Source organism: Poromitra crassiceps, assembly GCF_964638095.1.
Source record: "Poromitra crassiceps genome assembly, chromosome: 9".
NCBI lineage: Eukaryota > Metazoa > Chordata > Actinopteri > Beryciformes > Melamphaidae > Poromitra > Poromitra crassiceps.
The window spans coordinates 34866992-34890906 of NC_139630.1; the positions used below are offsets into that span (position 1 = coordinate 34866992).

Sequence of the window (23915 nt, forward strand, 5' to 3'; positions counted from 1 at the left end):
CGACGCTGCCCCTTGCAACGCCCCTGCCCTCAACCCCACCCTTCCATCCAGTACAACCCCAATCTGGGCTGCATAATGAAGACATGATGCCATGGAAGATGTAAGCATCCTTCACAATGGCATAGCAGGTCGAGGCTATGAAGCGCAAGTGTATTTAATTTGCTACAAATTCATCCTTAAAAATATATATATTTCCACACTTCTGTAGGCTACTTATTGCTCACAAAATATTGAAACATCGCGAGTTTTACTTTGAAGGTTCATACCGGAAGTTATATGTTCTATTCTGGTTAGCTTGACTGTAGGTAGTTAAGTAGTTAGCTAAACACTGCAGTTAGCCAATAGTCTTTGCCAGGCTGGAGTAAGGTTATACCGCCAGTTGGATACTCTTGTTAAGGTGAGTATCATTACCGCTTTCTGATATTCTCTTATCGTAAGTAGCCAAGAGAGATTTTTGGATGAAAACCTATTTTTTGTTCATTTAACTAGTTAGCTAACGTTAGGCCTGATATATTGATTCCCTGTTCGATTGCAGGACAACAATGGCTAGCATTCACCCCACTCGTCAGCGTTGTTTTCATTCTGAACGATGCCTCTCAGCGGGATAAACGGGGCGGGCTTCGTTGAGAAACCTCAATCTTCAAGGCTGCTGCTAGACCACCAAAAACCAAAGGTAAGGCCTAACGTGTTACGATTAGTTTGTATTATGATTGCTTTTCTGATGGTAACGTCGTTAGGCTCTGATCCAACCGTTTTGAACGTTTGTGCCAGCGTTGAGATTCAACAGCACCCCACTGACGTATTTTTAGTCAATGCAGCAACGACCGCATATACGTGAACCAACCACCAGGCTGCCGGAAAACAGCCTGTATGTAGTAGCTATATTGTTTAGGGTCGTTTATCTTACAGCCCCTGTCTGTGTTGTAGTCACTGCATGAGATGAGTGTTTACCACTGTTCAAAAGGCCCTCTCATTACCGACTGATGAGACCATAAAAAAGACCACAAATTAATCGAATTTTAATCTCAATTACAATTTTGGCTTACCACAATTATGAAAACAAGATAATCGAGATAAAACAATTATTTTTTATATATTATTTATTCTAGTTAGCCTATTTATTTATCTACATTTTTACTTTTATTTTTATTTATTTATTTGTTTTTCAGTTCAATTGTTTTTTCAAGTTCAATAATGCAAAAGTCAAGTAAGTGAGTAATGGCGTTAAATAATCGTGATCTCAAAATCGGTCAAAAATAATCGTGATTATGCAAACCCAGTACTGATGTCATGGACTGGACCACCATTATTGGTGTCACCCAACTGTGACATCATCGATGATGTCACTGCAACTATGAGGTCATCGATGATGTCACTACATAGGGTATCCGTTCTTGAAAATAATTAAAAGTTGATAAATCAATTTAGGGAAAATTAAACCCTTAAAAAGTCTTAATTGCCATTTGAGTGGCATTGAGTTTTGTAGCTATTGTGCTGATGGTGTTAAATGACTATAATAATATCGTCCCATATGGATCGCAGACCCCTGAATTGAATCGATATCGTATTGTGGCAGACTTTGTGATATTTAAAAGGTATTGCATTTAACTTCAGCATCCCTGCATATACCCTGCTACAACTATGAGGTCATTGATGATGTCATAAGTGCAGTTGGAATGTGATGTCATCGGTAATGTCATACATGCCAAGATATAACTGAGCGACGTTTCAGGTTTCAGTCAGTCTTTCCGATTCTCTGTTGTTCGACTGCCACGTACTTGATCTGCTGCCTTACTCCTGCCTCTTTTGCTCCAATAAAGCTTGAAAGACATCTCCGTGGTTCTTACCGGTCACCTGTGGCGAGTTCCGATTTAAATAATCCAGCACAAAATAAGCGGATGCTACAACTTCCCTACAACCACTGACCATCTATCTGTCTGTCTTGTGCCTCCAGCTCGGTTGTGCTGTGTGAACTGTGTGTGAACCATGGACACTACTCGGGTGACTTTGACAGTCAGAGGAGACACATCTCCAGGTAGGCTCACGTTATGGCTCAGAGTTTGGACTTTACACACAACATAAGATAAAGACGCTGAAAACCTCCAGTCAAACACACTGTAGTAGACCAGACTTTGAAGCTGCCAGTTAGTTAAAAATGCTTCATTGTGACATCTTGTGATATGTATTGGTGTGGATGGAGATCTGTCTTTCCTACTGTGTGTGTGTGTGTGTGCGACTGTGAGCGCACGTGTGAACAATATTGCCAGGAAATAATATTGCATCTATGTCTCAATGTTGCAATCATCATACACATTGTGATGCATATGCACCAGAGATGCTCATAAATCATTTTTTGCAAGTCAATTCTCAAGTCTCTAGGGATAAGCATTCTATCATCTGTTCTGTTGGGTGCCATCCAGTCTGCTTAGAACACTGCATAGCTCCTCCAACTAAGGAATTCAAAGCATGTACTGTATTGTCCTCACTCCTTCATCTTAGCATGCAGTATATCAGTATTATTGATCAGATGACGACAGTAGACATTAGATATAGTTAGACAGTAGACATACACACACACACACACACACACACACACACACACACACACACACAGATAAAAGATGTTCACGACACGAGTCCTAAATCTCAAGTGAGAGTTGACAGTCGAGTCTCAAGTCTTTTGAGGACCATTCTCAAGTCAAGTCTCAAGTCAGTGTGTGCAACTTAAGTCCAATTTGAGTCCAAGTCGCAAGTCCAAGTCCCCATCTCTGATATGCACACAGGTTTTTCTACTCGATTAGGTTATTGACTGTGTGCATGGAGGAAAAAAGGTTGGAGGATGGGATGCTAATGTTTAGGATTTGCATAAAAGCAAGTTTGACACTGATAGAGAAAATTTACATCACATTAGCCTTTATTTGGACAATCACTAGTTATTAATATATTCATATACATTTCCATTTTAGTTACATATAGTTATGACACAGACATACTTCATAGTTAGATGACCTGTGTACATACACAGATAGACATCATATTTGGATAACCTGTGTACATACACAGACAGACGTATTTAGATAACTTGTACCATACATTTGCAGCTCCTCTCTTTCGCACACTGTGCCCTATCACCGTGCCACGGTGCTCTCTACAAGGCCAGAATAACAGATAGGTTGAGTCTACAGAGTGGCCTTCCAGTGTGCGTCAAGACATGTAATCTGGTGTGTGTCCTTTGAGTTTCTGTTCAATGTATGTAAGCCTGTGTATCCATCCGTGAATATACAAGAGTGCATCTCTTGGCCAAGATCTATGTTCAATACATCATATATCAGACGACTTCTTCTGACTCCTGGCTCCATCATTTCATTTCAACTGGTTTCCTTCAAGTGGTTCACTGTTTACCTTTTGGCTGTGGAATTTCATTCTCTATCAGACACGTTTAACATGTGCCCTTTGACATGTTGGCCAGGGACACTTCACAGTACACATGTGCCCTTTGACATGTTGGCCAGGGACACTTCACAGTACACATGTGCCCTTTGACATGTTGGCCAGGGACACTTCACAGTACACATGTGCCCTTTGACATGTTGGCCAGGGACACTTCACAGTACACACAGAAATTCCTTGTTTAGAAAGGCATCTCACAAACGTGTTTTAAGAAGAAAGCAAAGTTTTGCGATTAGGAAATGAGGGGTGATCGTTCTTATGAATTTCTGTTCTATTTGTGTGAACGTTTCTAGGTGAGGTGATTGCAGTGGTTGGTAGCTGTGAGACCCTAGGAAGCTGGTGCCATCAAAGAGCTGTGACCTTGCAGCCTGTTGATGATCATGGGTAGGTTCATCATTTTGATTTATGACCCGATTCAGTAACGGCTCTTAAAATAAGACCACGTTTGTTTATCTCCCAACAGACTGTTACAGACTGTGGGAAACCTACCTTTTCTGTTTGTTTCTCTTTAATAAAATAACAACGTGCATGTTGTTTCCCTTCACAGCAATATGTGGACCAAGACCATCACAGTGCCTAGAGGAGCGGTTTCAAAGTACCGCTATTTCAAAGGCTTCTTCCTCGAGTCAAAGGTCAGTTGAGTCTGCTGTCAGTGTCAATGTCGCCTCACGTAATACAGCCAAGTTCAAGTTGTACGTAGGGATGAATATCGTTTTGTATTTTTCAATACCGGTGCTAAAACGATACTTTTAAAACGGCACCGGTGCCTGAACCGATACTTTTTTCTTTTTTTTTAGATTTAAACCGTTTAAAAAAATTATTATTATAGATTATTTCAAGCGGTGCAGTTTCGTAGCATCGGAGGGCGGATATTTCACTCAGCAGCTCGGGCACGGCACCAAAATGAGGGACCTAAATCTGCGTTGCAATTCAGTACCGGTTTTAAAGGTACCGGCACGGTACCATAGTGGTACCGGGTTTCGGTATCCAACCCTTTTTGTATGCAGCCCCTTCAACTTGATTACATGGCTAATCTTTATGTTATGTTATGTATATGTTATGTTATGTTTTCCTTCTAATCTAAAGCATTGATGCATGTGACGTTTGATTTGAGATATTTGTACTTTGTCGATTGATATCTGTGATTTTACAGCTCGCCAGCAGGAAGAAAGTGAAAAGATTTTGCTATCCGGTTTGCTCTGTAGATTCTGTATAAATCCAGTGTGTGAACTGAAGTGTGTCCAGTGACTTTGGAAAAAAGCATTACAAAGCATTATATATATATACCGTAAATTCCGCACTATAAGCCGCACCGGAGTATAAGCCGCACCTGCAAAGTTGACTGTTTTTTACATATATAAGCCGCACCGGACTATAAGCCGCGGGTGTTTTAATGTTTTTTTTTTATTTTTTTTATTGTGTTTTAATGTTTAATTACCATATCTAAGGGTTCATGCACAGAGGGGATTGTCGGGAAAGAGATGGCTGTTTGAGGAAGCTCCCATTTATTAACATTTCAACAAAACAACATAACACAACACCACCTGTGTTGTGTTATGTTATGTTATGTTATGTTGTTAAAAGAGGGCAAGAGAGGAAATTAAAACAGAAGTGGATTTATAGTTAGAAAGAGTGCTAAAAAAGAGAGATTTTTTTTTTTTTTGAAAAAATCCACAGATAAGCCGCACCGTTATATAAGCCGCAGGGGCCAAAAAAGGCCAAAAAACGGGAAAAAAGCCGCGGCTTATAGTCCGGAATTTACGGTATATATGCCACACTTAAAGTTAGAAACACACACACGTGCTCTTTGTATCACTTTCCCCACATCTGTGTTTATCCTCTTAGACGTGACCCAGCCCTTTGGCGCGCTGCCAGCTGGCTTCTAATCTGAACACGTGAGAGCCGTTCACATGTTGCTGGGCTCAGCCAGCAGAGCCACGAGACACGCAAACATACCAGGGAACATATCGAATTTCCTAGAAGAAAAAAAGAGAAAGAGAAAGAGACTGTCTCGCTCTACTCGTGATGTTTGAGGATGTGGCGACGTTTCCCAGCTTCAGTCGGTCGTTTGTTTTTGTTTTTGCTTTCATTTCAAGGCGTGTAGCTCACATTGTGTGAGAACAGAACAGGAGGCTTTACCGACTGACTTCCTCATTTCTTATTCTCATGCGTTTGTACTTTTTGCGAGAGGCTGTAAACAACCTCGGGCCACGCAAGCAAAAACTTGCCACACGCCTTTGCCTTCTAGTTAGTTGACGCCAGGCTGGGAGCAGTAGCCATGTTCCACCTTTTGTATATCATTTATACATTTTTGAAATATAAGTTGCCCTAAATGCCCCTGGAATAAAGCCAGAGCCACAATATACACCAGTTACATGATACAACATTGACTTTGATCTGACATACTTTTAGACTTGGAACAGTATTGGGTACTATTTTTTTTTATGCATGCAATATAAAACCCATTCAACTCTACAGTTGGCAACATTACTACACAGATTTAAAAAAGAGCAACTTAATGTCTAACTGAAGCAGTGACCCCACTTTTCTTTTTTTCTTTTTTTTCCCCCCTTCACTAACAAATCCGCTTTGCAGAATTCAACCCATGATGGCTGACCTCCCTAGCTGGGGATCGGTGACTATACCAGCTCTAATTCCTTTCTCACACTCCCAAGGGGCCAGCTTTGAGAGCAGACTGGAAACTAGCTCACTGTATCTGATCTGAATAGCCCTAACACTTGCACTCCACATTGGAATTGCAGAGTGCAGGTGATCCCTGCCAAGTGATCGTCAAAGTGTGGGAGACCCATCATCAGCCCCGCGCCATGAGTCCCACAGGTATAAGAAACACCAGAAAACAGCAGAGCTTCGCTCGGGTTTGGCTCAGTGTGCCGTACAGTAACGGAGCTATCCACAGAGTCTTGAAAAGTTGATAAATTAGGGGAAATTAAGGCCATTTAAAAAGTCTTAATGAGGTATTAAATGTTGTAGCTGATTGTGTTAAATGGGCATATTTCGTCTCGTATCGATCGCAGACCCCCTGATTTGAATTGAATTCGTATCTTGGCAGATTTTGTGTCTTCAAAGAATGATACTGTATCGTGATGAAACTTGTGATTTTACACCCCTGTCGCTGATGTGACGAAAGTGGCGTTGAGGTCTTAAAATATATTGAAAAGATCTTAAAAAAGGTCTTAAAAGCTACTGAATTTAACTTCAGGATTCCTGCATAGGCCTCGAGTAAAAGCCCTGTAGAGCTGCTATGCCCCCCTATCGTAGCACTGTGAGTAGAAGTTGCCCCTCACCACTGATGCCGGGTCAGATCTGGCTTCTCCCACCGAAGGAGGAGGTTGGTATTTTAAGGATAGGCTAATTTGACCTTAAAACTGTTGTTGCGTGCGACCTCTGAGTCAGGTGACAACGGGTACCTGCTCCTGACTGCAGTGTTTGCTCATCTCATCATCCTCTGGGGTTCCTTGTATAACCCGTGTGTTACATGTACATGTTACACGTGTACATGGTTTTGCTGAGGCAGGGCCCAGGGGGCGGTCAAAGATCAAATTTTTGCAGTTAAAGCTGGAATACCCTAGACTAGAGCCATATGCTACAACAGGATACTGTAGATCCCTCTAGTAGAAACACCATTGTGCTGGACTACCTCAGACAAAACATTTGGTGCACCCATCATGTCCCCACCCTGCGTGTTGTCCTTTGTGTCACCCTGGCCTCTCACCCTATCCCTGATCTGTTTTCTTCTTCTAGCTTCTTCTAGCTCAATGAAAACACTTGCTTTTCCCAGTAGAATTGAAATTTGTCGCTAACATGCTAACAAGTGTTACCTGTTAAATTAGCTTTAATGATATGATCAACTTAGCGATGTAGTTGGTCATTTAATGAAATTTTAATTTGTGATGAATTCCATCAACTTTCTTTGAAATTGGGGAGGCAAGTCAAATTCAGAGCAAACCGGTGCTTAATTTTGGCATCTGGCCTTACGAGTCGGTCAAGTTTGAGGGCAAATTGGGACGGGGACAGGGAGAATTTCTTTGATGTTACATTAGATAATTTTACATTAATAAAAATGAGATAATTACAGTACACTGAAGATGCTCTGTTTTGATCCATCCTCCGTTTTAGTTGTTGATGTCATCCTCCTAATGCTTCTTTGCTTTATTGCAGAGTCCCACTTGAATATTGATGACGGACAGTTTGGAATCCACAGTAAGTTAAACTTAAACTATTCTCTTTACTCAATACATTAAGTAAGTCTTTAACTTTGGCGCGAGTAAAAACCCCATGAGATGGCAATACTGTAAATGACTTGATCTCCCTTTTGAAATTGAAATCCCCACAGAATACATCGTAGACAATTCCCCCTATTTTAAACCGCTGCTTTTTCTAGGTCAATCTTTATAACAGAACAAACACCCATAGCCAGTCTCCTTGTTATCTTTATAACAGAACAAACACCGATAGCCTGTCTCCTTGTTGTCAACGGCAACCAGTTCTGTGGTTCGTGGTCATAGGAGGCACAGTAGTGTGTTGAAGTTCTCATCCAATTCTTCCCGTGTGTGTGTGTGTGTGTGTGTGTGTGTGTGTGTGTGTGTGTGTGTGTGTGTCCTTCCTCTCTGCACAGATGGGGTGAACTGTGTAGACTCTGGGTGGCTGACGTGTCAGACGGACGTTCGCCTGCGTCTGCACTATTCCAAGAAGGCTCCGGTGTCCATCACTAAGAAGAAATACAAGAAGTCTCGCTTCAGGTTAGGGGCCAGTGGGGGACACCCAGATAGAATATAACACCACCTGGTGAAAGTCCCAGCTGAAAGTGACACGAGACGGATAAATGGAACATTAGTGCGGCGCTATTACCTCAAGTGTTCCTGGAAGTCTTGGCTAATAGCTAACTTACACTGAATTAAACTGCATCAATACTAATAAAAAATATATATAAATTTGACCTCTTAAAGGAACACTCCGCCCATTTTCAACCAGCTTTGTATCATTAGAACATCAGTAGTATATCAGAAAACTGTAAATGGTTTTGAAGTCTGTCATTGAATTTGACAGTTATTGAGTGTTAAAGTGTGGACCAGTGACATCACTGGTCCACACTAACTCAAATGAATAACTCATTAACTCAAATCAACTCTCAATAACTGTCAAACTATTCATCATTCATCTAGTTTGACAGTTATTGAGAGTTGATTTGAGTTAATGAGTTATTAATTTGAGTTAGTGTGGACCAGTGATGTCACTGGTCCACACTTTAACACTCAATAACTGTCAAATTAAATGACAGACTTCAAAACTGTTTACAGTTTTCTGATATACTACTGATGTTCTAATGATACAAAGCTGGTTGAAAATGGGCGGAGAGTTCCTTTAAGTATTTATGTATAGGTAGATGTGTCCACATATTTGATCTGTATATCCGGAATATATGGTATTCAGTCTGTCCGTAACATGTAGTTCACTTCACTCTCCAGGATCAAGCTGGCATTACAGGGCTTTGAGGAGGAGGGAGAGGAAGAGGAGGGGGAGGAGGAAGAGGAGCTCAGCCCTTCATCCTGGCACAAGATGACCACCACTCTGGAGATGTGCATGATCAGCAACAACGAATACAGGTCGCGCCACTCCCAGCCTGAGTGTGGGTACGCCCTGGAGCCCTCCTGGTGGATGGAGTACAGCATCCACACCATGGACCCAGACAACCTGGAGCTCACTTTTGAGTTCTTTGAGGTAATACTGATGGGAATATATTCACTCTCATGAACCAGTAATCCAAAATAACCAAATTGTCCTTAAGATATGCATGAGGACTCTTTTACTGATAACTAAAGTTTTGTCTTTGGTGTCAGTTCACTGGATTGGGGGGAAAATTGAATAAGCAAAGACAAAACAGACATCAAGATTAGATTATTTTAGATTTAGCTACCGTAAATTCCGGACTATAAGCCGCACCGGTGTATAAGCCGCACCTGCAAAGTTGACTATTTTTTTCTTATATAAGCCGCACCGGACTATAAGCCGCGGGTGTTTTAATGTTTTTTTTTTTTTTTTTTTTGTGTTTTAATGTTTAATTACCATAAGGGTTCATGCACAGAGGGGATTGTCGGGAAAGAGATGGCTGTTTGAGGAAGCTCCCATTTATTAACATTTCAACAAAACAACATAACACAACACCACCTGTGTTGTTTTTTACAGTGCACACAGTGTCATACAGTGTCATACAGTGTGGTGAAAAGAGGGCAAGAGAGGAAATTAAAACTTATTATAGTTACCGTATATAGGATTTATAGTTAGAAAGAGTGCTAAAAAAGAGAGATTTTTTTTTTTTTTTTTTTTTTTGAAAAAATCCATAGATAAGCCGCACCGTTATATAAGCCGCAGGGGCCAAAAAAGGCCAAAAAACGGGAAAAAAGGTGCGGCTTATAGTCAGAATTTATGGTAGGTGCATTCTATCAGCATTGTACTAATCTCACATCTTTGTTCACAGGAGGACTTGGGTGAGCATGTAGTGCAGGGCGACGATCATCCGGGACACGTGGGCACAGCTTGCCTCCTCTCCTCCAACTTTGTGGAGAGTGGCAATGACAATGGGGTGGTCACACTTCCTATCATGGGACGAAATTCCAAACAGACCATTGGGAAAGTCAGAGGTGAGATTTTGATTCACTTAAAGGGGCACGCCACCGAAAAACAATGCTGATTTATTTTGCACATGATCTCACACACATCCGGCCAGTGGTGTGTCATTTTGTACATGAATGACATCACTGGTCCACAACTTTACTCAAATCAACTCTCAATAACTGTCAAACTAAATGCCTGTCGGCAAAACTGTTTGCAGTTTTTGTATATGTGTGAGATCTTGTGCAAAATAAATCAACGCGTTTTTCAGTGAAGTTCTCCTTTAACATTCCTGAAAAGACATTTGCACTTGCCCTACAGTGTAGGACAATGCAAACATGTATAGGGCCTACAGTGTAGGACAATGCAAACATGTATAGGGCCTACAGTGTAGGACAATGCAAACATGTATAGGGCCTACAGTGTAGGACAATGCAAACATGTATAGGGCCTACAGTGTAGGACAATGCAAACATGTATAGGGCCTACAGTGTAGGACAATGCAAACATGTATAGGGCCTACAGTGTAGGACAATGCAAACATGTATAGGGCCTACAGTGTAGGACAATGCAAACATGTATAGGGCCTACAGTGTAGGACAATGCAAACATGTATAGGGCCTACAGTGTGGGACAATGCAAACATGTATAGGGCCTACAGTGTAGGACAATGTAAACATGTATAGGGCCTACAGTGTAGGGACAATGCAAACATGTATAGGGCCTACAGTGTAGGACAATGCAAACATGTATAGGGCCTACAGTGTAGGACAATGCAAACATGTATAGGGCCTACAGTGTAGGACAATGCAAACATGTATAGGGCCTACAGTGTAGGACAATGCAAACATGTATAGGGCCTACAGTGTAGGACAATGCAAACATGTATAGGGCCTACAGTGTGGGACAATGTAAACATGTATAGGGCCTACAGTGTAGGGACAATGTAAACATGTATAGGGCCTACAGTGTAGGGACAATGCAAACATGTATAGGGCCTACAGTGTAGGACAATGTAAACATGTATAGGGCCTACAGTGTAGGACAATGCAAACATGTATAGGGCCTACAGTGTAGGACAATGCAAACATGTATAGGGCCTACAGTGTAGGACAATGTAAACATGTATAGGGCCTACAGTGTAGGACAATGCAAACATGTATAGGGCCTACAGTGTAGGACAATGTAAACATGTATAGGGCCTACAGTGTAGGACAATGCAAACATGTATAGGGCCTACAGTGTAGGACAATGCAAACATGTATAGGGCCTACAGTGTAGGACAATGTAAACATGTATAGGGCCTACAGTGTAGGGACAATGCAAACATGTATAGGGCCTACAGTGTAGGACAATGCAAACATGTATAGGGCCTACAGTGTAGGACAATGCAAACATGTATAGGGCCTACTGTGTAGGGACAATGCAAACATGTATAGGGCCTACAGTGTAGGACAATGCAAACATGTATAGGGCCTACAGTGTAGGACAATGCAAACATGTATAGGGCCTACAGTGTAGGACAATGCAAACATGTATAGGGCCTACAGTGTAGGACAATGTAAACATGTATAGGGCCTACAGTGTAGGGACAATGCAAACATGTATAGGGCCTACAGTGTAGGACAGTAAGCTTGTCATGCTATCTGACTGCAGGTGAAAAGAAAGAACAACCTGTTATCTGAAACCTGCAATCCGTGCATACCAGTTTCCAAGGCCATGTTTAAACGACAACAGTCTCTGCATAAAACGGCAAACTGGCGTTGCGTTCTCACCTTTTGATTTCACATTTATATACACAGCGTTTGTGATAACGTGCAGACTGGCCCTCGCTCCTCCCCCGCGCCTGGCTTGGCGGGTAAGGCTGGGTTAAGACCAGAAGAAAGAATTCCACTCTGGGACCCGTTTTCACTTTTTTGCATTTTCAGGCCCCAAGAACGCCATTCCCGTGTAAAAGGAAGGCACTAACGCAAAAAAAAAGTTTGCCGTTTTATGCAGGGAGCGTTGCCGTGTAAACATGATAGATAGATAGTACTTTATTTATCCTCCGGAGGGAAATTCTTGAACTTTTGTTGAACTCTCTTGAATTCTTAAACGGGGCCTAAATCTAAAAACAGACAAACAACACGTGACTCAACATGTACACACCTGTTCACCTCCACCTTTTGTTGCGATCTGTTCTAGTGGACTACCTTGTCATCCGGCCTATCAGGGATCAGTTGTGCGACATGAGCACCTCCTTCACCAAGTACTGGAGGAAGAGGGGCGCTCCTCTGGATGTGGGCCACCGAGGAGCTGGCAGCACACACGCAGCCAAGTGAGACATACAGACAGAGTCCATGTCTGAAGCAAATAATTAGTAACATTTCCATATGAAGCAAGGTATGTTTTGATATAACACATTTGTGTTAAACCGGTCCAACCTGTACCTGGTTCATTACTTTTTTCTTTTTTTAAATCCGGTAGAACGCGCACCACTCCCGATATACACTATTGCACCCACTGGGTGGCTGGAGTCTTCAAGTAGTAAATAATCATCATTCAAAAAAGACGAGGATCAGAGTGCTGTGTCCTTGTCTCCAAACCACAAACCGCCCCAACAACAGCACAAATCTCGCTGTTTAAAAAGGCCTTGTGTTGAAATCTTGAAACGGAGGAACAACTATCAACACATTAAATCTCAATCTGGAATGTGCTATCAACATCTGTTGACGGCACATTCCGGATGGTGTGTTGTGCAATCAGTTGGTATCCCCCCCCCCCACCCCCCCTCCACAATATTCTCGACGAGCAAAGTGCCTACTACCTTGCTATCATTAATTAATTTCAAGCACACCTTGACATGCCACGTGTACACCCAGATAAAAACACGTGTCCTTTTCTAAATGAGCCAGCCACTGAATAAACATGCCTCGCCCCTCTCACCCACACAGTCACGTGTGTTTGCAGGTATATTCTTACATCTGTTGTCTTGCACTTTTGTTCATTGGCATCTACCCAATATTGATATATATATATTTGTCTATTTTACAGGCACCACAAAGTCAGGGAGAACACCGTAGCCTCATTCAAAAGTGCTGCCACACATGTAAGTCAACCAGATGATACTGTACACACATGAATAATTAATGGTGCTCACTTTTCCCTATCTCATACCTCTTCTTTATTCACGGTGTCGCCTTTGTGTGCCTGTAGGGCGCCGCTTCATACCTTTTGTTTTATTAACGGGGGCGCCTTTGTGTGCCTGTAGGGCGCTGCCTATGTAGAGTTTGATGTTCACCTCTCCAAGGATGCCATTCCCATCGTATACCATGATCTGACCTGCTGCATATCCACCAAGAAGGTAAATACAGGCCTGTTGTACTTGATGCTGGGCATAAAACAAAATCAAAAAAAATCAATGAGATCTTATGTGATCAGAGGTCTTATACTAGTTTGTGGGCTTTTCTGTTGAGTAAATCAATTGAGCTTGGCTTGATTCTCTTTAGAAGAATTGTCCGCATGGACAAATGTGTCACACAAAGTAATCTGCTCTACTGCATGATGAAATGCTCTTTTAGTAAATAGAAATGTTTTGTATATTCTTGTAGAATTCCTCTTGCAGTGATAGACCACAACATAGCCATGTTTTACATTTTCCCATTACATCTAATGCACGCTGCACTGGACGTATGTCGCTGTGAGAGTGTCAGATCTTGAAAGAAATGGCTGGAAAAACAGTCAATATAATTTGCTCTCTGCCTTGGCAGAAAAACGACAAGACTTCTCTGGCGCTTATTGAGGTGCCAGTCAAAGACTTGACATTTGATCAGCTGCAGCTTCTGAAGGTAAAAAATCCTGGTTCAAACTGCATGTGTGACTAACAGACATCTGTCCTGGGGCTTGGTGCACTGGATCTGGTTTCATGGTCTTGAGTCACATGAGTGCTTCCCCGATTTCCATTTATCAGCGGTGCCACAGCAAAAAAAAAAATGTTTTTACTTCCAGATGAATATAAAAACTAACTTCAATGTATAAGATTTTTCATCTAAACAAATACCTGTTAAGTCACTTATCTATCTGATAGTGACTTAACACAATGGTGATTGAGCCTATTGAGCCATTGATGGATGCCTTTGCATTTTCAGTATTGTAGCATTTATGAACTTGCTGTCTGTGGTGACACAGGGTGGACGGAGCTAACACAATAGACTCACTCTGCAGGTTACTGTAGGTTCACAGGGTGGGCGGAGCTAACACAATAGAATCTCTTGTGTGAAGTCGGATAACAAGCTACTTTTTTCCAGTCTCTGCTAGCATTACGGGTGGTTACTATTGCCAAACAAACTGACTCATGTTCACATTATGCAAGAGTTTGTATCACCTGCAATTACCACTCATCACCATAGGTGTCACCCAAGAAAACAAAACTGAAATCTTATGGATTATATAACTAACAAAACTTAGTGAAAGTTGACACTGTAGTATGTTATTTTTTATTGTTTTGCTATACCCTCCTTCACACTCAGTTAAACACAGCTGGGAGCTACCTGGGAAATTCGACCACACTTGTCTAGTCTACCATCTGCCACTAATCAGCTTGCAGGAGCAATTACAGTAAGAGAGTAGGGTCTGTACTGTCATGCCAACTAGAGTACTTGCTGAAGGTACTGGGCAAAACATAGCTTTGCTCCAATTTCCCCCAAAGTACAAATGAGCAGAATGCAGATGGTTGGAGTTAATAAAAAAACACACTCCATGTTTTTAAACTTGCCCTATGAGTCACATGTTTTTAAACTTGCCCTATGAGTCACATGTTTTTAAACTTGCTCTATGAGCTGCTTCAGTGATCTAACGAGTAGCATAATGTCTTCATGTTATCAGTTGTTGACTATGAACTGGGTGCTGATGTATGACTTGTTTTGTTAACACAGCTCGCTCATGCTACTGCCATAAAGGGAAACGATCACAAAGGTACGCCACTGTTTTTTCCACTTTGTCACCGTCTGCCTAAGAATTAAGATGAATTCAAGTGAAAGTTTTGACATGTTATAAGGCAATGCGCCCTTATTGCAGATGGCGCTGCTTTCGTTCAGTCTAGCCGTGTTGCATATGTGCTCATACATCATGAATCTGTTAAGTCTTGATTGTGAATAAACATGGCTTTGTATGTCTCTCCACAGTGCATCACTCTAAAGTGCCTCTGAATGTATAAGTAGGCCAGTTGATAGTTTGTGAGTAATGTGTGTGTGAGTCAACGTCCTGGCTCATCTGTGCTGTTTTGTTGTTGTTCAGATCTGCTGGAAGATGAGGAGGAAATCGATGAGTATCAGCCTTTCCCCTCTCTCTCACAGGTAAATAGCGTCATATTCCTCTAAAGCTAAACATTCCTTATTAAATAACAATTAAAAACAGGAACCCTCCACTCCTATCCGTGGGCTGTTTGATGGTCATGTCTGGCCCAAGATCACAAGTTCCTGTTAAATTTCACTGTCTACTGTCATGCCGCAGTCAAATATATGAATAGCGTCCTTCCTGTCTCTTCTATAGATCTTCCAAGCTGTTCCTGAGCATGTGGGCTTCAACATTGAGCTGAAATGGATCTGCCAGATGAAGGTGGGTATTGTTGTCAGTCAGCTGGAAAGATGGATAATGGTAGTTGCTATAGAATTTGTTCCTAAAGTGGGGGTGAGCCAGGGGTCTCCAGTAGAATACGGAAAAATATAATTTCACTATTTGTATTCTCTCAAGGTTAGCAAAGTGAAAGAACATATAACAATAAATTATTTTAGTCATATGATTGTAATGGGTGCTGCTGGGATGAAAGTTTAGCAAGTGTGGGGGGGGGGGGGGGGTTGTCCATAGTCAAATAGACTGTAAAAACAGATGGACGGAGTAAGTGTGAGGTCACCCATTTGTTTGTGGCTTCCTGTTTTGAAGCCTCTGGTTTGGCATTTTGGCTGCTGCCATCTTGGTTCGTACGGAGCGACGTATGTGATCGCTGGGCAGGCGACTTGTCGAAATGGTCTTTTTTATCATCTATTTTACTCTATAAAGAGAAAACATCGCATGGATGCAACTGGGACGTATCCTCAGTGATGTACCCTGGGGTCATAGGATGTTTCGGGTCTCGCAACATCATACACCCTCGCCCAGGTGACCCAGCCGGGGCTGGCCAAGCCCCAATTTACATCCCAGTAGCTACCCACGGTCAGCCCTCTAGAAAGGGTCGAAGGTGGTCACGTGGTCAGGGCCACTCAATCCGCTGCTCCGGAACTACTCTGCCGGGACCGGGGGGGAAGGGCTCTGGTACGTAAAAACGTCTAAACGAGTGAGCAGGCTTGGGGAGTAACCGGATTGCATGTAACAGGATTAGGTAATCGGATTACAAACAAGGTAACATAATCCCTTACAGTTACAGAAAAAAATATGTACCGTAATCAAGATTACAGTTACATTTAGTAAAATTTGGGATTACTAGTAGCAGGATTACCGTTTGATACTCTTTCCCCATTACGCAAGTTTAGATGTTTAAGAACCCATTCAGTTTAAAAAACAACTGTTTTAGGATCACTAAACAGGTATCATGTTAGAAAATCAAGCCTGGTGTTTTTGGGTGCGTTGTTGGTTTAATTGGCACCTGCCAACAAAAGACAGCGTGGGAAGAAGACGAGTTCGACTGCTTCTGCTTCTGCTGCCTGTGACCAAACACAACTTCCCCCTCAAGTAAAATGTCTCACTGACTTGATGACAAAATGATTTTTGTGTGTGTGTGTGTGTGTGTGTGTGCATTCAGCTTTTTTTCTCTCTCTCTTCCACTGTCATTTGGTTTTGAGGCGGTTCAGGATATTTGTACACTGTAAAGCGCTTTGAGCCGACTCTTCAAAATGTGTCGTTGTTACAGGATGGATCATGGGACGGCAACCAGTCCTCCTACTTCAACATGAATGTCTTCCTGGACATCATCCTGTCCTGCGTCCTGCAGAAAGCCGGCAAAAGACGCATCGTCTTCTCCTGCTTCGACCCAGATGTCTGCACCATGTAAGCACATTTGACCGCTGAGGAAAACTGCACATCAAGTGCTTCCAAGATTAGAAAACACAGCATGCTATTCAGAAAAAAAGAGAACCTTACATGACCATGTGCTGGCTTGCATTTGCAGCTTCAGTCGGTTTCGATTATAACGTGACAAAACATGACTCATCTTGCAAACGTAAAAAGGGTGAGATGGTTCCAATCTTAGCCTGTAGGATTCTGTTTTTAAGTTTGTCCAGTTTAGCCAGTCAATAGACGCTGTGTCCATAGGATGAGGTAGGGCCATGCTGTATGATTTCAGCAAAACGGAAAAAACGGATGGAATCATGGAATTTGGTAAGAAAAATTTGAACAACTGTAAAACATGGAATATTGCAGAATTTTCCATAATTTGGCTGAAATTGATAAAAGTAGGCCTAATTATCAAAATAAGTAGATCTAATGATCGTAGTAACCTAAATTATTTCATAATTGTAAAATAGGCCTAGAGAAATGATTCCGTTTTCGATTGGGGTGTTTTGAGAGGGGGGGCGGGTCTTGCGTGGGACCCTTACATCACCTCACAACTTAGTTTTCACCTTGAGAAACATGTCGAAGAGGCTGTCTGAGAGAGTCAAGTCATCAAAACAAAAAGAAAAAATATCGCTCCTAACCCCAAAATTAAAATGGAAAAAACTGAATTTGGGGAAAATAAAAAGGATTTCATATGGCTCTAGATGAGGTTAGAGATAGCATGCTCTCCAGCACTTCCTGAGGGCCTTTTGCCATCTTTTCTCCCTCAGGGTGCGTCAGAAGCAGAACAAGTACCCCATCCTGTTCCTGACCCAGGGCATCTCAGAGATGTACCCCGAGTTCATGGACATCCGCTGCCAGACCACTCAGTTTGCCATGAGCTTCGCCCAGAGCGAGAACATCCTGGTGAGCAGTCGTGGATTTGTATGGAGGCTTATATCTGTGATAACCTGTCTTATGCGGGTACTTTGCATCTTGTACATTAATGTTTGTGAACATGTAAAAAAATGTTTTTTCTCAACTGGAACTGCGCAAACGAAACTAAACCAAACTCGTCTGACCGGACTTCCTCTGCTGCTCCTCCAGGGAATCAGTGGCCACACAGAGGAGCTGCTGAAGAACCTCAACTACATCCTGGAGGCCCAGGCTAAAGGCCTGGTGGTGTTCAGCTGGGGAGACGACAACAACGACCACGAGATCAGGAGGAAGCTGAGAGAGCAGGGTATCGATGGGCTCATCTATGACAGGTAGGTCCCAACTCATGTAGGCCCACAAGACCTCACGTCTTTTAGTGTGGTAGACCAGTGGTTCCCAAAGTGGGGGTCGCGCGACACCACTGGGTGGGTCGTGACGTGAGGTGATTTCCGGAATGTGTGAAATTGGCCTAAAGAATGTATGAACTACAAAATGTGTGAAATACAATTGATACAATTGGGAAAAACTGTTAGAAAGAGCACATTTTAACCTAGCTTGTTTTGTTTACGGAATTCTCATGTGCGCACCACCTGCGAAGGATAGTGGGGGTCGCGAGCCTCTGGCACCGTTATTTTGGGGGTCGTGGGCTGAAACGCTTGGGAACCCTTGGTGTAGACTACTACTGGACACGGAGACATACACATTTTGTGGCCTCCTTTCAAATGTCCTATGCACACGATTTGAATGGTAATTTGTAACGCTGTGTTGTTGTCTGGCTAGAACTACTCCAGTCGAAGGTGAAACATCCAGTTGAACACGTGCAGCCTCCTCCCTTTAGTGTTATGTGTTGATAGTGATACACCCGCCCACACTTCTGTTTTTACAGCAGTCTCCACCTACTAAAGTGACACTGTGCTTGGCTGTAGTTTATCAGCTCCACCCGAGCTATTTAACAGTGCTTCCATGAAGTTGATTAGGGGGCCGGTTGCACAAAACACCTTGAGTTAAGATTTTCCTTAGTCCGAGTTAAGGTGTCCATAAAATAAAACCAGTTGCACGAAAACGCCCTTAAATCTTGTGCTTATGTTTTCCTTCAAATGTTTAACCTTATGGAGAAGATTTAAGGGTGTTTTGTGCAGGCGATTCTATTTTATGGACACCTTAACTCTGACTCTAAGGGAAATCTTAACCTAAGGTGCTTTGTGCAACTGGGCCCAGGGGTCTTTATCAGCAGGGCTTATCACATGGTTGGAAGGATTAGAATATAATCAAGCATGGGCTGAGATGTTAATCATGTGGCATGAGCCATAGTTGTTGCTGACAACGGTTTGATGATTATTCATTATATCATTTGTAATCGTGAAATGAGTCGATAAGACGTACCAATGCTGTTACTTAAAGTTTCGGTTGCCAGCTCGGTCACAGAGCTAGTACACAGCGTGTCGTCAAAAGAACACGCTGTCTGGTCTCGTCTTACCATGACTGAAGCTGCATGCCATTGTCAGCAAGACCTGTTTGTTCAGCCATTTCCCCCGTTTCCTCATACTGTGACACTTGACCTATATTTATGTTTGAACTGTAGGGCCCCATCGTTACAGCCCCCCCCCCCCTACAGGAAATAGGCCATAGGCTTCTTGCCCCAGATTGTGTCCCTTAAGTCCCTGCTGATTCCAGGTGTAGCTTCGTTCAGCATCTCAACTTAGGAGATTCGACATCTCCAGGGTGTTGTCGTAACTGTGCCTCTTTCTTTCAGAATTTGTGAATGCTTGGTGCCCTTTTGACTCAAGTCCTCCAGATGCCCGTAATGTCTTTCTGGTTCCTGGCTGTGTTTTGTTGATTGACTCACTCACTGCCCACCCCTTGGAATAACTTTGCCTGAAAAGACCACGCCACTTTGTTAAGATGCAGCAGGAACAGAATAAGTGTTCCTTGAAAATGGTGCAGGACGGTTGACTTCTCAAACACCCTCCTCCTTAATTCTACCGTACTTCCCTCTCGAAGAATAGAGGTTATTGTTGCTTCTCTGCTGAGACTTTCACGATAGTTGGATTGTACGAAAAATAATTTGATTGGTCAACTGCCCTGTCTATCATTTTTTTTTAGGCTAGTTTCTCTAAACAGTCTGTTTCTTATCCATGCCTGTATATTGTTTTGAGAATGCTATACGAGTCCTTGTTGAGCTTAATTTTGAAGACGAAGCAGCACCTAGACTGAATGGCTTGAATAGCGCATGCGACAAGTCTTACTTGAAATAACGGCTTCTGTATGAACTGCAAGATGTGTACATCAGCATTTTTTTTAATGCATCTTAAAATCTGCATTACTGGCCGATGCAGTATGTGCTGATGTACATTATGCAAGTTTCATAGCGCAAAACTACCTTTTCAACCAAGCGCACTCACCTTGTGCAACCTTTCTAAACGTTGTTAATGAAAGTGAAAATGACGGATTGTCTCTAGATAACATCCCCGGGAAGCCTGCATTTCAGCCTCATAGAGCTATTGATGTTTTAGCATCTTGTTGAGAGATGCCAAATTGCATCTTCCTTTGCTTACATTTGCTCCTCGTGAGTTTGTGGGGCATCTGCTTGTACGGTTATTTCGATTATTTCTCTCTCTCTCTCTCTCTCTCTCTCTCTCTCTCTCTCTTTTTCTCCAACCAATAAGCCAGTGGTTCTCAAACTTTTTTGGTTCTGTACCCCCTTTCCCTGATTTCTGAATCCAAGTACCCCCTTTACCCGACTGTAACATTTTGCTTAGAAAACTGCAAGGGAAAACTGTAGCTGTGATGCAATGAATTAATGATAACCCCCCCCCCTTTGAAGAATATAAAATTATAAAATAAGAAATGGAGAGAAATAGTTGCAATTAGTGCCTCCTGATCAGATTTATTTTAACGTTTCATTTATTTTCATGATTTGTTCTTCGATTTTTCAATTTTCCCCTTTCTCTCAAGTACCCCTTGTAGTACCTCCACGTACCCATAGGGGTACGCGTACCCCAGTTTGGGAACCACTGCAATAAGCCAATGTGAACGCTAGCAGCTAGTGGACATATTGCAGTTGCCATTCACAAACATGGATGCATGAAGAAATGAGTTTGGTGCCGTTTTATTGAAGCATTTCCGCTTCAGTAGACCTGGAGATTTTATTTTATTATTTTTTTTACTTGTCATATTTGAATTCTGTCATTTTGTGTTTCGCTTATCTGACATAAAAACCGGTCAAAATCTGTTCAAAATGAATTGACAAATGCTTACTAGTAGTAAGTAATAGGGGGATTGTCTGTCCCACTGTGCTGTGTGGTGATATTTACTTGTAGTAGTAACTTTTACTTTGTACTATGTAACGTTGTCTCACAAGAAATATGCTGGTTAACACTTTGGTCTTTTGCACTGTGGTAGTAGAGAATGACTGACAGAATTTAAAGATTGATTATCCCTGAGATATCGATCGATATAATAAATCCCATGGTGATTGACCCCCCAATGATTGACGAGCTCTCCTCCTGTGCCTGCAGAATCTGCGAGGACCAAGGAGAGCAGCCCAATATTTTCAAGGTAGAAGAGCAACACTCCCTGCAGGAGGTGATCACAGAGGAGACGATGAAGAACTGCGCCTGCTCCTCCATCCCCTGCTCCTCGGCCCCTTGCCCCACCTCCAAGGGCCGCGCAGGCAGCGCCAGCGCCGAGTCCGATTCTGGCCTCAGCTCCTCGTAAATATCCCAGAAAGCACACCACCTTCATACGGCACCTGCACGTCCACACTGGAGCAGCGGACTGAGGTGGGAAATGCGATGCTAAAATAAACATGCGCTTGGTGGTGGTCACGAATGAGCGTGTATATATCGTCTTGAGCGAGGATGCACCTGCCACTTCTTCATCCTTTCTTCTCACATGGACAGACAGTGACTGTGCTTGTTGTACCGGCCTCCGCTCCACTCTGCACTCATTCACTCATTTTGAACGCAGTCCAATGTGCTCACAGCTGTTTTATTTTTTCAGAGAAAAACACGGGACACTTTGCCAAAACGTCAAGGCTGCCATGTGCGTGTGTGTGTAAGTGTGACGTTGATGGTCAACAGAAGGCCTCTTTAGGGATAAGGATAGTATTCGGAGGTCTTCATAGTTATGAAATAATGTCAAACTAAGAAAAGAAAGAAAGATGTTTGTATAGCCAATATGTGGCATCTGTTCATACCCAAAGTGCTAAAATGCAATGCATGTGAATTTTTCCAGGTATACACTATCACATTATGATTACATGCAGATTGTATAGTATATAGGATATCATAAACTGTCATTAGTCAGTCTTTCAGCCTTTTTTCCTCAATATAGCCAATATTTTTAAAGTGTTGTTTTCATTGTACCCAAACATTGGATAATAGTTACTATATTGGTGCAATAACAAGGACAAAATCATTCAGGACAATATCCATCACATCCTTTTGTTGTGGGTTCGGTTTCTTTGAGGGACTGGAGCTTATCGATAATCGGATGTACATTAGGATGACCGTGCATGTTGCCATTAATAGATGCTCACCTCTTGGTGGTTGGATTACAGCCACCAAGTACTACAGGTGCCTAGATCTATATAATAAGACACTGATTGATAGTATATTGTTAATGACTTCCTGAATGGACTGTTAAAACTAGTTAATCTTGCGTTTGGCATCTTAACTACTCCAGCTTGATTCACTGTTGAGAATTCAAAGCTATTTTAGCTCTCTTCTATCTTTATTTAACCCTCGATTGTTTCTAATTATTTGTGATTTATGAAAAGCTGAAGAATGCTTTATTTGTGACAAAGTGTGACATTTACAGGTATATAAATCCTACAGCCTTAAGGGGGGGATCATTTCGGTTTCTTTCTTTTTTTTACTGCTGCTCTGTTTGGATCTCACTAGTACCTCACTATCACTAGTACCTCACTATCATTTATCACAATCGACCATGCTCATTCTTTCCTGTAGTGAAAGAACACATGCTTTCCAATCTCTCTTCACAATACCATACACATTTACTGTATGGCAAAATCATTTTTTGTTCAAATTTGCACTGGAAATAATCCACCCACCACCAGTGGTAAAATGGTGCATCAGACAATGCCACTGCTGCATTTTGAACACAGCCGAGGAAGCCCGTCAATGTACTGTATGTATGCTCTATTTATTATGAAATCTCATTAGAAAAGCTATGGTCTGAGTCATGCATGCATGCTCTGTATCTACTGTATGAATTGCTTACTGACCGAATGAATCCAGTGTGCGAGTAATATTACTGCCATGTCTGAACATAAGAATGTACACGGTAAAAGGTGAAGATAAATAAAGCTTTTATTTGCACATTTGGTACATTTTGTCTGACCCCCCCCCCCCCTTGAAGTGATGCAGTTTGATTTTCTTTTGCATAGCTGGATGGTTGTAGTTCATGAGATGTGGTTTCTTTAGGACTACAGTAGGTGGTCATAACACAATCAGTCCTTGCTTATAGATTCCCATTCAAAACAACTTTCATCACGGATGATGTGAGCTGTGAGTAGGGGCATTTATGACATCACTGATGTCGCAATGGAAGAAGATACCACCTTACTAATAGGGTGGCGCGGTCCCACTGCCAGTGTAGTAGTCAATATAACCTAAACTTTGACCTCTACTCGTGACTAGCGTAAGGCAATAGTTTAAGAATAATATATATTATTATTATATATTTTATATTATATAATAAATGTATTCTTTGCCTTCTATCTTCTCTATGTATCACTTTAATCACTATGATAGCACTTTTATGATGTGTCATATCTTAAGTTATGCAATTCGGCATACACCGGATATGATTTCTGATCTAGGGAAAAGGTTATTTCCTGATTGCCAGGTTTTAGGAAGGAGGGTTTATCA

At 42.1% G+C, this 23915-nt stretch overlaps 1 protein-coding gene across 1 annotated transcript; it reads left to right on the top strand.

Annotated features, from left to right (window-relative positions):
- Nucleotides 1-266: 266 nt before the first annotated feature.
- gpcpd1 (glycerophosphocholine phosphodiesterase 1) lies at nt 267-23363 on the top strand. Its single transcript, XM_083643681.1, has 21 exons — nt 267-397; nt 536-673; nt 1955-2035; nt 3744-3834; nt 3998-4082; nt 6213-6288; nt 7630-7671; nt 8087-8210; nt 8937-9189; nt 9947-10109; nt 12265-12397; nt 13114-13168; nt 13331-13423; nt 13830-13907; nt 14994-15033; nt 15355-15413; nt 15610-15675; nt 16964-17100; nt 17877-18012; nt 18193-18353; nt 21540-23363. The coding sequence occupies exons 3-21, from the start codon at nt 1987-1989 to the stop codon at nt 21736-21738; spliced, it is 2040 nt and encodes a 679-aa protein (XP_083499807.1). The 5' UTR covers nt 267-397; nt 536-673; nt 1955-1986; the 3' UTR covers nt 21739-23363.
- The last annotated feature ends 552 nt before the right edge of the window (nt 23364-23915 follow it).

Coding starts and splice junctions, on each gene's coding strand:
- gpcpd1 (XM_083643681.1), top strand. CDS start 1,987: ATGGACACTACTCGGGTGACTTTGACAGTCAGAGGAGACACATCTCCA. Junction 15,414..15,609: donor CTTTCCCCTCTCTCTCACAG/GTAAATAGCGTC, acceptor TCTCTTCTATAG/ATCTTCCAAGCTGTTCCTGA. Junction 18,354..21,539: donor GATGGGCTCATCTATGACAG/GTAGGTCCCAAC, acceptor CTGTGCCTGCAG/AATCTGCGAGGACCAAGGAG.